Source organism: Anser cygnoides, chromosome 24 (assembly GCF_040182565.1).
Source record: "Anser cygnoides isolate HZ-2024a breed goose chromosome 24, Taihu_goose_T2T_genome, whole genome shotgun sequence".
In the NCBI taxonomy this organism is placed as follows: domain Eukaryota; kingdom Metazoa; phylum Chordata; class Aves; order Anseriformes; family Anatidae; genus Anser; species Anser cygnoides.
In genome coordinates, this window is record NC_089896.1 from 608,571 (window position 1) to 623,582 (window position 15,012).

Here is a 15,012-nt window from a genome sequence, read left to right on the forward strand (position 1 = left end):
CAAGGAAAGGGGGACGCATTATTTGCATCATCGAGGCAGTTGGAATTTGTGCTGTGGACCCCTAAGGTTGTATTTAGCCTTTATTTAATAGGCTATTTAATAGCCTTAATTTAATACAAGATCTAAGAAAATTCGGAGGCTGGACAGCTTCCAGAAACCAGATGATTAGAAAGGAAAAACAGTCTGCATTTTGTGAATTGTCTTTTGAATGTCTTCTTCAATGACTTCATAGTCATGTTCATCACTGCTTTTCTCCATGTCTGCAAGAGAGAAGCACAGACTATGTACATAAATGGAGCTGGAGCATGGTGGAAACCCTACAGGGAGATGCCTCAGCCTGCCCTCCCCTCCTCCCTGGTGTGGTGGTGCAGGAGGAGTACCTGCACCAGGACTCAGCAGTAGCCCCAGCAAGTATGGGACCAAGCACCTGGAAGGAAAAGGGCTTCTCGCCACTATAGACACTGGCTTCCAGTGCCACGGGTCCCTTGCAATCTGTGGGGCAGGAACATTCTGCATTTGATAGCAGGTCAAGGCCAAGTGCTTGTGTACAGCGTTCGTTTCTCAATAGCCCTGGAGGCTAGACCTTGTTTTCCCTCATGCTACGGCCCATGTGTGGGACAAGGGATGGGGCAGCCACCCACGGAAACCCAGCTGGTCTGGGGTTGGGTAGGTGGGTGCCGGTCTCTCCAGCAGAACGTCCCTGCCTCATGTCCCCATGGGAACAGCCCCAGGTACCTCATGGCCAGCAGTGCCCCACAACAATACAAATAATACACACATAGAACCCGCTATTGCTGCTGGGGGCCCCGTCCCCTCACCTGTGTTACTGGGAGCCTTGCGGGACCGGGGAGATGCCAGCAGACGGGGGCGTGGGCTGTACTCATTGGGGGTGCTCCGATGGGTAGTGAGGCTCTTCACCTTCTGGGGAAGGACCAACGGCGGCGGCAGTGGAGGAGCCAGGCGTGTCTGGGAGCTGGTGGTGGGGCTCGGGGCCAGGGAGCGCTTTCCCCTGGAGCGTGTCCTGTCCTTCTGCTTCGGGGCAGGGCTTGGCTGCACCTGCACAGCCCTACCAGCGGACTTTGGCTTGGGGGGCCGTGGGGGTGGCGGGGCTGAGCCACCTGGCAGCTGCGCCAGCAGCTTGTAGTAGAAGGCCTCGGTCAGCTCCTCCACATGGGAGCAGTGTGTGGAGGGGGCCTGGGAGTGGATGGGCTCCTCAGTGAGGACAAGGGAGAGGTCCAACCACTGGGGTGGGATCTCAAAGCCCTTATCTGGCTCCTCACAGAAGCTGCTGACCAGAAAGGGCTGGGTGATGCGGGCCTCCAGCCGCAGTGCAGGGAAGGAGCCCAGCACATCCCTCTCCAGGGCCGGGTCTGTGGCCACCACCCGGACGTCACATGGCAGTGGCAACAGCTCCACCAGCTCCGTCAGCCTGTACTTCTTGCTGTCACACGCCTCCTCCACAAAGCTGCCCCCCAGATCCAGTGGCAGCAGCAGCTCCTCGCCCTCCTCCTCCTCATCCTCCTCCTCACTATGGCGGAGGCACAGGAGCCGGGTGCTGCCACCAGCCAGCAGTAGCTGCCGGGCCTCCAGCCGGTCACCCACACTGAGTGGGGGCACGTCGTCCTCGCGGCCCTCACAGTCCTGCGTTACCACCACGTGCAGCTGCTGGCCAGGCTGCAGGCTGGCTGCCAGCTCCTGCACCCCTGCAAACTGCCGGGGCCGCCGCCTGAAGCGGCCCTGGTAGGCACTGGAGAGAAGGAAATGGCGGGTGCCGCTGCGGGCAGAGGCCAGGACCCTCCAGGTGTGGGAGCAGCTGTGGATCTGCAGCCGCTGTCCCTTCCGCAGGCGGGGGACCCAGGCGCTCTCAAAGATGGTGGCACTGCGGGGCCCCTCCAGGATCTCGGCCTGTGTCGGCAGCACCTCCTCCATCCCCAGCACCTCGCTCAGCAGCAGTGGCCGGGAGAAGTGAACGTCCTGCGACTCCTCTGTCACATCCTCCACGTCCACCTCCAGCGTGGAGGGGATCTTCACCTCGTCCCTTCGCACTGCAGGGGCAGAGCCACCCTGATCTCGTGCTCGGCCTCTCCCCATGCTGTGGAGAACCTCACCTTGTGCCCACCCTGCCTGTGACCACCCACGCTGCCCGTGTCAGGGCTCTAGCAACAAACCCGTGTAAGGCCCCCCCACCCTCACCCCCAGCACCCCTGCTTGACCCCACAGCAGGACTCACGGTTCATGGTGGCCTGCACCTCGTAGACGGGGCTCAGGAGCAGGGCGTGGGGGCCGATGGTGGGGCACCGCAGGGGCTGTCTCTGCCTGCTCCCCCACTCCAGCGCCTGAGGCAGCGTCAGGCCCTTCTTCATGCTGACCCCCAGGAAAGGTTCCTGTGGCGTGGGGCATGGCCCCAGGTCTGGGGCAGGCTGGAAAAGACCTGTGGGAGGGCAAGGCTGAGACCCTGGCAGGTGCAAAGGGCTCCCAGGGAGGAGGGCCCCGTGGGGTGCCGTGGGCTCGGTTGTGGTGGGCTGGGGAAGGGTGTCCTTGCTCACCCTTAAATGTTGGCAGCAGCTCCGTTGTCTGCCCCGTGCGCACATTCTCACAGACAACCTTCTGCAGCGTGACAGCTGTGATTTTCAGCAGGTCACCAGTTGACAAACAGCACTCATTGCCTGAGATCTCATACACGGACCCTGCAGGGAGAGGAGGGACATGTTGTCATTGACAGCCACTGTGCTGAGGCTGGGCTGTGGGGTGCAGGTGTCCCACATGGCCCCAGGCAGCCCAGCTGGGTCACATCTGGCTGTGGAGTGGCTCCAGCAACTCTGCTAGCCCGTCTCCTCTCAGAGCATGGGGACAGGGAGCCGCCACCCATCAGCATGGGCACTTGTGCTCTGGGAGCCGTGCAGGAAGCAACTGCTGCCAAGCCCATCAGCTGCTGCTTGCAAGCTGTTCACAAATGGGTTTATTTCTTCTCGGCTGATTAATTTTGAGCCCACATGCTTTGATTACCAGTGGGCAGAGATTGCTCTGGATCACACAAGGCCACACTTTCTGCTGCTGCTGCTGCCCTGCACAAGTGGGGCTGCAGCTGGACACCCTGGTGCCAAGTGTAGTGGAGCTCAGCACAACTGGAGAGGGCTGAGCAACCAGCATCCCTCAGGATTTCCTGGAAGAATCTGCCTCTACCAGCATTTTTTAACTGTTGTTAATCTTTGTATGAAAAGCTTTGCTGATTGAGATTAGCATAGATTATCAAAAGGGGATCATATTGTGCTTAACCAACCTGATCACCTTCTACAATGAGGTGTTAGGCTTGGTGGACAAGGGGAGAGCAGTGGGTGGTGTTTTACCTTAACTTCAGTAAGGTTTTTGGCACCAAAAATTTTGGCATGTCTCCCATCACATCCTCACAGAGAAGCAGATGAAGTATGGGTTAGATAAGTGCCTGCTGTGCTGGACTGAAAACTGGGTTATTGGCCCAGAGGGTGGTGATCAGTAGCACAAAGTCTATGAAGGAGTTGCTCCTCAGCTCCATCACAGCATCAAGCCACAGCAGTTGCAACACAAAATATTAGCAAGAATGTGGAGGACATGAAGAGTGTTTGGCTGAGGGAGGAGGCTGAGAAAGGGCTGAGAGTGGCAGGAGTTTTGCTGAAGTTCTTGGAGACACCCTCCCCGCCCACCTGCCGTCCCCAAAACAGAAAGCCAGAAGTAATGGCAGGAAATCCAGAAATATGCAACTCAAAATGTTTAAGAAACATTATCTCTGCAAGATAACACATCTGCAGGGTGCAATGCTGACTAACCCCCGGTGCATAATCATCTGCCTATGAGGGTCTAACACCATCCACCAGCAGCCAAGGGAATATGTAGCTGGGAGCCCCGTAAGAGCTGGCCAAGGGGTCCTTGTTGTGCTGACACTTACTTCTAAGCAGTCAGAAATACCTAGAAGCTTGTACAATCCATGCCCTGGAAAGCTTCCAGTGCTGATAACGGTGCAGATGTCATAACAGAGGAGATAAACGGTGCAGAAGAGTACAACAGGAATGGCTGGAGACTGAACAATGTAATTGGATGCCAAATGCAAACACCATTTCCAAGCTGTGGGAAAGAGTTGGTACTGCGAAGGGACAGAGTAAGTATGTCCTGGGACACACTGCCTTTCATGGAGCAGGAGCTCCTCAGACTACGCTGCCATGCCATGATACCGTCCACCACGAGCAATGAACCCTTCTGACCCTGAATTTCTGCACTCTACGAGCTGCTACCAAACATTTTGCAGCCTAAAACTTCTCCCCCTCTGGGATGGACTCATGACAAACGCCCTGCTCCAGCCTCCTCACCACAACTACCAGCAACTGCTAAACATGTTAACTGCTGTTGTTTCAATGAACGGTGGCAGTTTTACGCATTTAGCAAATTTAAGATGTTATCAAGGGCAAAGGCTCTTTGGGAGAGCTAAGCATCCATCTGTGCTGAGCTACAGGGAAAAAGAATTAGACCACTGCTTCTCCTGCTCTTTAAAAGTCAGTGTGACCTAGTGCTAGAAATCTCACAAGTCCTGATGGTATCTTCCACATCGGTGTTGGCACAGTGGGCAGGATCCCACTGTGCATTCCCATTTTTTTGGGAGACCCAGAAATCCAGCAAAAACATTTGCTAATTTCTGACTCCATCTCACCACCAACACGGCCATCAGCAGAGGAAATTACACCGATCAGGGCTTCATCTCTCAGGGCCATGGGGAGGTGGCACAGCCTTGGGACACTCCTTTGCGTCAGCGGGCACCCAGCTCTCACCTTGGAAGTAGACACCAGAGCATATCCTGAGGATGCGGGGTAGGGTGGTGGGGTCCAGGGAGCAGATGTACTCCTGGAAGGAGAGGGGCTCCATGCCTGTGCTGCTGCGTGCTCCGGGGTCCTCTGCAGGGAGTGACCTAAGACAGCTCTGGGCTCTGCTTTCACTTCTGCATGGTTTTCACTTCTGCTTCTAGCAGCGGTAAGTTCCTGCTCCAGATACTTGCTGCTGGCAGCTTTCCAGTCCGTGTAAACAGACCGATGAGCTGCTGGGACAGCCCAATTCCTGTCGCCCACGGCCTGTCACAGCCTGGTGGCTCCTAGCCCTGCCCTGCCCATGCTGATGGTGCTGAGGGCAGGCAAAGGCACAGACCCTTGGCTCTGCCATGGTGCTGTCCTGGCTGGACCAATGCTCCGGCCCGTCCTGCCCAGGCTGTCCCCATGGCACACCTCCCATGTGCCAGCCTGCCCTACCCCTCTGTGTCTGAGGCCAGACAGAGTGACGGTGCTGTGGGGCGGAGGCCAGGTCTGAACGGACCATGGCTGAGCTACTGAAGGGCTGTGTCCAGGCAGCCCTCACTCCTTGGAAGCACACGGGCACCTCTATCCTGCTCACCTCCAGGCATTCAGATTCCCCTTGCCCCACTCACAAATCCCTCCTGCATCACGCCCTGGCTGTGCTCAGCACGCAGAGGAGCAGAGGGGAAGCAGCAGGTCCAGATGGGATCTCTGTGTGGCTGCCTCAGCCCTGGGCAAGGCAGCAGCCACATTCCTGTGTCCAGCACAGGCAGCAGCACCCAGCTCGGCCTCCCATAGAGGTGAGTCCGTCCCTTGCCGAAGCAGTGGAGCACGGTCCCCATGGCCGCAGGCTCCACGCACCAGTCACACAGGCTGCTGAGATGGAAACGTCATTTCTGAGATCTGCAGCTCCTGGTGAGCCTCATCTTTCTAACAACTTTCCTTCAACTCAGCTGATGAATCAAACTGAAGCGGCAGGCTAGGAACAGCAGGAGGATGGGCCTGCATGTAGGAATAAAACTTGAAGAAAGGTACTTTTAAATAGATGATGCACAAAAAGGTGTCTTGCTCTGCTTTGACTCCATTTGCTGAACAGGAATTTCTTAATTCCTTCATAGAAACGTGTGTGTTTCCTGCTGTTAAGAAGAGCACAAAGCAATCTAAGGGACAGAGAGTGCCGGGGCACTGTGATTCCCCCACAGAAGGCAATTTCAGTATGCCTTCCAGCATGTCACAGCAGCAGAGGTGTCCAAAGGATTTCAGGCCAAGCTGCCACTTGGAGCTGGACTGTCCTCGGCACCAGAGCAGCTCAGCTGTGCCAATGTCTTGACAACCTACAGGGAGGGAGACCCCACACCTCTCTGGTGACCTGTCCCAGGGCTGCACATCCCTCCCAAATGAGATGCTTTCCTGTTGCTGAGCCTTGCATGTCCCAGGCTGCAGGTGTGGCCATTGGCCCTTGCTGTCTTGTCTGCCACGTCTGGGAACAGGTTGGCTCCATTGCCTGTGAAAGTCTCCTTCGAGTAGTTGTGGGCTGCTGTTAGATCACCCTTCTCCTCTTCTTCACCAGACAAAACTAGCCCAGCTCCCAAAACCACCCCCTATAGGTGTCACATAAAAAGGTAGTCAAACGTTTGCCTGTTTCAGAGCCCTGCCAAGGACTTTTGCTGAGACAGGTTTGCAAAATTGAAAGTATTTAATAAGTCGACAAGATATAACAGATTCGCAATTGCTGTTGACAAATATACTTACTGCAATAACGCTAATATATGATAACAGTGCTAGCAAAATGCTGTCTGGGGTATTCCTCACCAAAAAGTGAAGGTGCAGAGCTTACCAAGAAGGCATCGTTGTCTTGGAGGAGCACAGCCCACCAACTGCCTCTTCTAGGTCTCCAATCTCTTCTCTCCCCCCGCCACCCACTTTTCTAACTTTTTTTTCTCACTTTATCTAACTAATGCTAACACTATTGCTGTTTTTTCTAACACTAACAATTGTCCTTTATACTCTAAACTTAAACTTCCCCCCACATGGTGATGTTTAGCATGATTTGGGTGGAGAGTCAAGTTATAGCCATATATGTTTAGCATGTACTCCATTAAGCTCATTATCACATCCAGGGGTGGATAAAAATATGTTTAAAAATAAGAGGACACGGGGAAATTAAATGAAATGGGACAGAAACATACAGTGGCTTAAACAGAACCGTGAGAATTCTAGTAAAGCTAACAAAAGACATACATGTATATATTTTAAATATCAATACCGTACAGCTGCTCCCAGGCTTAGCAGCCTATAGTTTACCAAGCTAACAAGCTGGTTGTAGTTGGAGCAGACACCAAAGACTGTCCTTGGTCTTTGCTGAAGTTTCATCCCACAGACTGAAAAACTAACACCCAAGCAGAAACAGCACACAGGAAACCCAGCACTAGTGCAGCTCTGCTCAGTGATGCATTTTTGCATCTTGACACTGTTGTGAGATGCAGGTCCACCCGCCCCTGATTCCCAGAGCAGGCGAGTGATACAAGGACACATGATCAAGGGGGATGCTAGTTTGCAAAGTGTAGAGTGCAACTGTGACAGGACATTTGAGGACCTGGTGTCCAAATCTCCATGGAAATTTGGAAAAATACAAGGAGTCATGGAGGTATCCAAGCCCTGGATTTGGAGACAGCGAGCATGGAGGTGGTAGGATCATACACTGGATCTTGCTTGAAAGAGGCCTTTATGAGCAAGTCTCAAGGCTGCTGAGTTCCAGCAGCGACAAGCCTGGCCTTGGCCAAAGTGAGTCGGAGCCAAAGAGGAAGGAGATGGGCCAGGAGCATCTCTTTTCTTTAGGGATGTGAAGAACTGCATGAGAAGGGGAGTGAGGATAGGGAGAATCATATAATCACAGAATGGCTTGGGTTGGAAGGGACCTCAAAGATCACCTAGTTCCAACCCCCCTGCCATGGGCAGGGATGCCACCCACCAGATCAGGTTGCTCAGGGCCTCATCCAACCTGGCCTTGAACACCTCCAGGGATGGGGCAGCCACAACCTCTCTGGGCAACCTGTTCCAGTGCCTCACCACCCTCTGAGTGAAGAATTTCCTCCTAACATCTAATCTAAATCTCCCCTCTTTTAGTTTAAAACCATTCCTCCTTGTCCTGTCATTATCTGATTGAGCAAAGTATTGAAAGGTCACAGTGAGGTCATCCCAGAGCCTTTTCTTCTGTAGGCTGAGCGGCCCCAGCTCCGTCAGCCTTTCTTCACAGGAGAGGTGCTCCAGCTCCTTGATCACCTTCGTGGCCCTCCTCTGGACCCGCTCTGACAGATCAACATGCTGGGGGGGGCTCCAGACCTGGACGCAAGACTCCAGGTGGGGCCTCACAGGGGCAGAGCAGAGGGGGACAATCACCTCCCTCCACCTGCTGGCCATGCCTCTCTTGGTTCAGCCCAGGACACAGTTGGCCTTCTGGGCGGCCAGCGTGCACTGCTGGCTCATGCCGAGCTTTTCGTCTACCAGAACCCCCAAGTCCTTCTCTGCAGGGCTGCTGTCAGTAAGTTCTTGTCCCACCCGGTCAGCTGCACCCCATCCAGCATCAGCATGCCCAGTCTCTCAAAAGTTTGTCCAAGGTTGTAGAACCCAAAACCTTGGCACGCCACCAGCATCGCAGCCAATTCACTTGGCCCCTTCGTCTCCTTCTTCCTGGGTCCCAGTCACCAACTGGGAGGACAGAGGAGAACGCTACTTGCGCTCCCAACCCCTTCAACGTATTTCCAAGGGACATGGTTTTTTCCTTTTTGATATTTCAGAGTTTCCTCGGTACAGCTTCGTTTGATCCTACTTGAAAAAGCAGGAAGTGGGAGTCTTTGGAACCCACCAGGCTCGGTAGTCTCTTTGTAATGTCACAAATACAGGCCCCAGGCAGCAAACCTCTCTGGAGAGATTGTCTAGATGGCAAATGGGAGCCTCGGTGCCTCTCAGAGAGGAGTCTCCAATGACTAACACCCTTTGCGCCTTTTTGTGGCACTGGTTTTGAAGCAGTTGGGAGCCAGAGCCAACTTTGCGTGGTCGGCCTTTCTGAGTTCTCTTTGGTCTTTCCGAGGTCTTTACTCGTTCTCCCGGAGTCTCCTCTCTCCTGCCTTAGAACCTCGTATCTATTGTTCAGGGGCACTTCATGGGCAGGGGTGAGACGACTCCTCCATCTCTGTTCTGAGACAAGAGTCTACTCTCCCTCGTCGTACGAGTCTTTCAAATGTGCTTGTTTTGGGCTGCATGCTTGTTTCCCTGCCCCTTGCCTGGACTTCAGGCAGGGAGAGATGTCCAAGTTGGCTGACAACAGCCCAAAGGGCTGACTGGCTCTGATTTGGGGGCAGCAACACCCGCTGTGCTCTCATGGTAGCTTCGCCTTGAGCCTGATTTCATCTACTCAAGGTTCAAGGGAGAGGTGAACAAGGCTAATGCTTTGCAGCTACCTGGAAGCACGTGTAATGGCCCCGTGAGGTTTGGGATGCCTGTAGGAAGCAAAGTAACCGAGCAGTTGGAGGAGGAAGAGGCAGCAAACTTGTCAGGGCTCTGTGATCCCAAACACAGCCAAAACCCTGGGCTGAATAAATGAGTGGAACTAATCGCACATAACGCTTTCGCTTCCTCCTGCTCTCGCCAGGCTGGTGTCTTCCTGCTAGCTCTGCCTGCAAGGGGAGGAACGGGACAGTGGCTGCAGGGCCCTGGGAACTGCTGGTGTCACAAACAAATCCCACCCCTTCCACACACAGCTCTCACTTCCCCACAGGGACCAGGAAAGGAAAGGACAAATCAGGCACCCTGAGCCTGAGGTCAGGGACCTAGGCTCGGGCTAGGCACACGGCCCCTGGGCTGGGGGCCCCTTTGTCACCACTGTCTCCACCTCTCTGAACTGAAATGCAGAGGCCTGGCAGGCGGTCCCTTCACAGGGGTGCCCTGACAGTGGGACAACACGGAGAGGTACTCCAACTCTGCAGGAGGACATCAGAGCTCGGTGACCCACTGCTCCTCCCAGCAAACAGCACCCGGCGCCTCACTAAGGCCAGAGGCCGGCGCAAGGCGTGCAGCCGAAAGGCCGAGGAAGAGGGGTCACCAACAGCACGGGGAACTGAGATGGAAACTCCTCTCGAGGGGATCCTTCCCCCTCCTTAAGCATATAATAAGGGTGAGAATGGTCAGTAGAGGTAACAGGGGAAGAGGAAGTTACTACAATCAGAGGAAGTTGCCACAATCTCCCTCTTGGTTCAGCTCACTGACAGTAAAGTGACTGCAATTGTGTTTTTTTTTTCCCTCCAATTGTGCATTTGTCTGAGATGGAAGAAAATACCTATTTTACCTACATACCTACATCACTGACACACTTAGGTAAAAAAAGTTGCTGAAGATGATTCGCAGAAATTCAAATACTGAACAGGGTGTGGGTCAACACCTACATCTTGACCAGGATTTTGGTCATCAAGAAGCAACTGACACCTACATCCTAGTGCATATTCTCTTCTGCATATGGAGTAACTGAGACAAAATGGTTAAAAGGGAACAGAAAGATGAAACACAACAGAAGGGCCCAGTGATATCAAAATAGGAACAACTGTTGGCTAGCAACTGCCTGCAGCCAGAGGGCTATTATCAGTTTCACACAGTTGATTTCTGCAAAAGACAGGGTGGACAGAAGCAGCCCTTTCAAAAGAAACTTTTTTTCCTGGAACTGGCTTTTTTTCCACCCAAAAACCCACAAGGAAGTGATGAGAACTCAGCAAACAAGTCTCATAAATCACATGAAGTTTCTGTGCTCCTAGGCTGATGACTAAGTGTGACGAGGGAAGAGCAAACATGTATTGGGCTTCTAAGGCAAGGTGTTGGCAGTGAGGGCTGGGGGCTCTGTGAGAAGAGTCCAGAAGCTGCCCTGTGTTAGAAACGAGCCAGTTCTGGAGGGCTCCAAAAGGGACCCAACTGCTGACCAGAGCTGAGCCATGAGCTCTGTGGGAAGAAAGGGGAAAAAATGCTGTGCAACAGCAGCTGGGAGAGAGAGGACTGAGAAACTGAGACAGAAGGAATCCTGCAGACACCAAAGTTGGTGAAGGAGGAGCAGGAGGTGCTCCAGGCACTGGGGCAGAAGTTCCCCTGAGGCCCATGGTGGAGCAGGCTGTCCCCCTGCACCCATGGGGTACCACAGGGGAGCAGATCTCCGTGCTGCAGCAGCTCATGGAGAGGAGCCCCGGCAGGAGCGGGGGGTCTCAGGGGAGCTGCCGCCCGTGGGGGACCCGTGCTGGAGCAGTTTGCTCCTGGGGGATGGACCCCGTGGTACGGAGCCGTGTGGGAGCAGGTCTTGAAGAGCTGCAGCCCCCGCAGGCTCAGCTCGGGAAGGACGGCATCCCGTGGGAGGGACCCCACGGGGAGCAGGGGCAGAGAGGGACCGAGAAGGAGCAGCAGAGATGTGTAATGGACTGACTGCAACCCCCGTTCCCTTCTCCTCTGCACTGCTTCAGGGGAGGAGGTAGAAAAATTGAGATCAAAGTTGTGCCAGGGAAGGGGGATGGGAGGTGCTTTTATTTATTTTTTTCTTACTGCCTTACTGTGTTATCAATTGGTAATAAGTGAACTTAATCTCCCCCAAGCTGTCTGCTTAATACATGACAGTAATCCATAAGTGATCCACGTCCTTATCTGAACCAGTGAGTTTTTTTCATTTTACTTTCTCCTCACCATCCGGCTTAGGAGGGGGAGCAAGGGAGCAGCTGGGTAGGCGCCTGGCCGAGCTCTACCAACCTCAGTGCTGCATGCAAAGGCCAGCTCTTTCTACAGCACGACAGCTTGCCTGAAACACCCCGTAGTGCCATCTCCTGGCAGAGAGGAGGCTGCTGAAGAAACATTCATGTGGTTTATCTCAGCTTTCACTGAGCTCGATGGCAGATCTCGCGTGCAGCATCCCCCAAGAGCGTGCCTAGCCGGTCAGTGCAGTGCAGAGCTTTTTTGGCAGGAGACAGGTGGGCTTGATAAGGGACACCAAACCCATGCTTTCCTTTTCTCTGGTTGGAATAGGCTGATTGTATCCGAAGTCTTATATTTCTGTTGAAAAGATTCAGAGTACCCTATAAGCTACTTGTCTGCTGCTTGCCCTGCGTTGTACTCAGCATCAGATGGAGGTGACAGTTCCGGGTGCTACTGGAAACCTGACTGGGCCCTTGGCAAATCCCTCAGCTGCGCAATGTTCTAAAGGGCGTTTTGGGATCTACACTGAACTGAAAGCCGATAGGCAGGTTCTCGAACCGCACGGGCAGTCCCTGCAGGCACAGGACACACTCCACCCCAGCACGTAGGGCTGCTAGCTGCTCTCCAAGTCCCTGCAGTAGATGCTCAAGGAGATGCAATATCATCCTGTCGTGTCCCTTCGGTGCAGGCGACAGCTGGTGGATAGCTGGGAAAACACTGGTTTCCTATTCTCACGCGCAGGGTACCACATGACATCAGATCATTTACTACTTGTTATTTGTAGTCTTTAAATTTGTAGTCTTTAAAAGCCCACCTGGGCTTGCAGCACACACTTTCTTACTCTGTCCATTTTAGCCGTTAGCTTGGCCTCTGGACAGTATTCGCAGGCCCAGGGAGGATGATTAGCTATCAGCACTTTTCGTTGTACCTGCTGTACTTTTCATGCTCCTGTCCTGAGGGTTCAGTCTCCATTGTCTTTGTGTGGCTTGCCCAGAAGAAAGCAAAATGAAACAGACACAGAAGTAGAGGCACTCAGAGACGAACAGATGATGTCTGTGCTGTATGGCAGAGGAAAGCTCCTGTGGAAAGCCAGGAACAAGGCTTGGCCAGGTCAGCTTCAGGCCATGGGTGGGAAATCACACTGCCATGAGCACCTACGGAGACCAAAGTTGTCCACCTGCTCTTCTGGTGTCCACACTCAACTGGGGAAACCTAAAAATTGCCTAAAGAATTGCCTCGCCTTGCAGGGCAGACAACTGGAGTTTCCACAGATTTTAGGCAGTTTCAAGTCATCCTGCCCTGCTTGTCATTCAAAGTCCCAAGCTTACTGTTGTTTGACTACACCTGAAGTCCTGAAGTTACAACACGCAGGAGGTCAGAGCTCCTCAGACAGAAGCAGGAGTTGAGATCCCACAAGCAGGGCTCAAGGAAGACTAGCACAGGAGAAACGTTAAGTCAGCTGCTACGACCAAAGCAACAGTAGTCTGTCAGCCTGAAGTGTCCTCACCTTGAAGGCTTGTAATGCTTTCCACAGTGGAGCACAAACCACCTCTGACCTGTCAAAAAGCAAGCAGTATCAGAGCTATGAGGTATCTGAGCTTAAGCAGGCAGCGGAACTACTGGTTAAACAGGCCTCTTCCAGGCTTTTCCTCATCTCCACCAAACCCTGACATTGCTATCAAAGTAACTGAGCACACTACTATGCCTATAGAAGAAAGGCTAATGCAGAATGAACTCCTGCAAACTCCTGAAATCATAAAGCCAGTACTTTCACAAAGACACTGGATAAGCAACTTGTTGTGTTGTTGTGCCTCCTTTCATTAAGGACTTGCCCTGACATAATACAGGCATAAACATACCACTGCTCACCCACCAGGAAAAATGCTGCTGGTGCTCCTTGAGCCTCAACTCACTCCCCTTAGACACGTCTAGAAGTAGGTGAGGAGCCTCTGGCAGCAACTGATCCACTGCAGTCCAGAAATGAGTCAAAAAAGCTCCTGTGGCCAGCTACGGCCAGAGTTGATAGGTTAAGCCAGTACTACTGGCCAGGTCCTCACAGCCCTGCGCAGATGCTGGCAGCTTGCCATCTGGGTATCTTTGCAAAGCAGCAGTAAACAACTTCAACCACGGCAGACATATCAGAACAACCAGAGCAGCACTTGGAGCACACCTGTTATTTGAGACCTCCTTCTCCTCCTCTACCGTGTTCTGCAAATGTGCCTGAATTTGTCAGAACATGCCAGGTGATATGACAAGACATACAGCATACACATCATGGAGGACAGCACAGATGTGGGCTCTTTAGCAGCTTCTCCCCTTCTTACAGCTGCTCTGAAGAGGACAGCATTTCTGGGGGATTCATAAGAAGCAAAAGATAACACCAAAGCAACCATCAAAACTGCTGGACAGCTATTGTGGAAGATGCAGGACCTCTTGAAGGAGGTGGGGAAAAGCATCACAGTTACACTAAGCTGTTGCCACTACGCCAGGTACCGCTTACTGGTTATGGGACTTCCAGGGGTAGAAGATGGTGACCCAAACCACAAAGCTGTCTGTCCTAACTGGGCACAATCCTGCTTCACCCTGTCCACCTTGCACTAACATTCCTGTCCACTACACAGCACAAGCAGCGTAGTCTCAGTAGCACCACAGAGCTTGTACGAATGAGAAGCTTTTCCTAGTGTTGAGCAGAGGTTGAAGTGAGGTTTTTTTCCTCTTTACTTGCCACTGCTAGATTAAAACAAACAGTTTTGAGTCCAGAGAATCTACAAATTATCTGACTGTATCGGTCTGCTTTTGAAAAACAAACTCTCAAGCACCACCTGACCTTTGAGACCAGTAACAGCCATTCCACAGCCCCAGTTCTTTGGCTTGTCCTGAGCCACATCTCCCAGCCCATCCCTCTGCTGCAGTCCTTCCCAATTACACCGGCTGTTTCAAAGCACTTGGTGTAGTTGCACGACCACGTACTTCAGCTGGAACACTCACCTGTTCTGCAGCGGAAGCTGTTCCTACTCTCCTAAAACGCCCCAGGGAGCAGTTATCTGCTCTCCAAGAGCAGTCAGTCAGGAACTTCCTCACAGGGTCTAAAACACTGGTATCTTATTGCAAAGCACACTGTGAATAGATAGCTTCTGGAAGCTCATTACTAGCTCTCGGGATGGCTGCTGGGTGCTGCGCTCTTGTCCTACTCTTCTCTCTCCTGGTTTTGAAATACAACCTTGTTACAATCTGACAAATGCTTCAGGGCCAATGTTCCTGGAAAACACTCCCATTATTCTTCAGATCAATCATTTATTTAGCTGCAAACTCTTCTCCACTTCTTTATTTCCATCTCTGCAGACTGCATTACAGAGAGTGCTTTAGATAACCATACAAGTTTCCTCCTTTTTAATACTCTTCTAGGAAATCAACTGCTAGCCACCCTGACACTTAAAAAGTCAGACCACAAAGCTAATTGCTTAACCTACACCAACTATTTCTA

At 52.8% G+C, this 15,012-nt stretch overlaps 1 protein-coding gene across 1 annotated transcript; it reads right to left on the bottom strand.

Annotated features, from left to right (window-relative positions):
* Positions 1-45: 45 nt before the first annotated feature.
* THEMIS2 (thymocyte selection associated family member 2) lies at positions 46-5,041 on the bottom strand. Its single transcript, XM_013197630.3, has 5 exons — positions 4,797-5,041; positions 2,547-2,687; positions 2,231-2,431; positions 819-2,045; positions 46-260 (listed from the first exon to the last, which is right to left on the bottom strand). Exons 1-5 carry the CDS (start codon positions 4,888-4,890, stop codon positions 166-168), a joined length of 1,758 nt encoding a protein of 585 aa, XP_013053084.3. The 5' UTR covers positions 4,891-5,041; the 3' UTR covers positions 46-165.
* Positions 5,042-15,012: the final 9,971 nt, after the last annotated feature.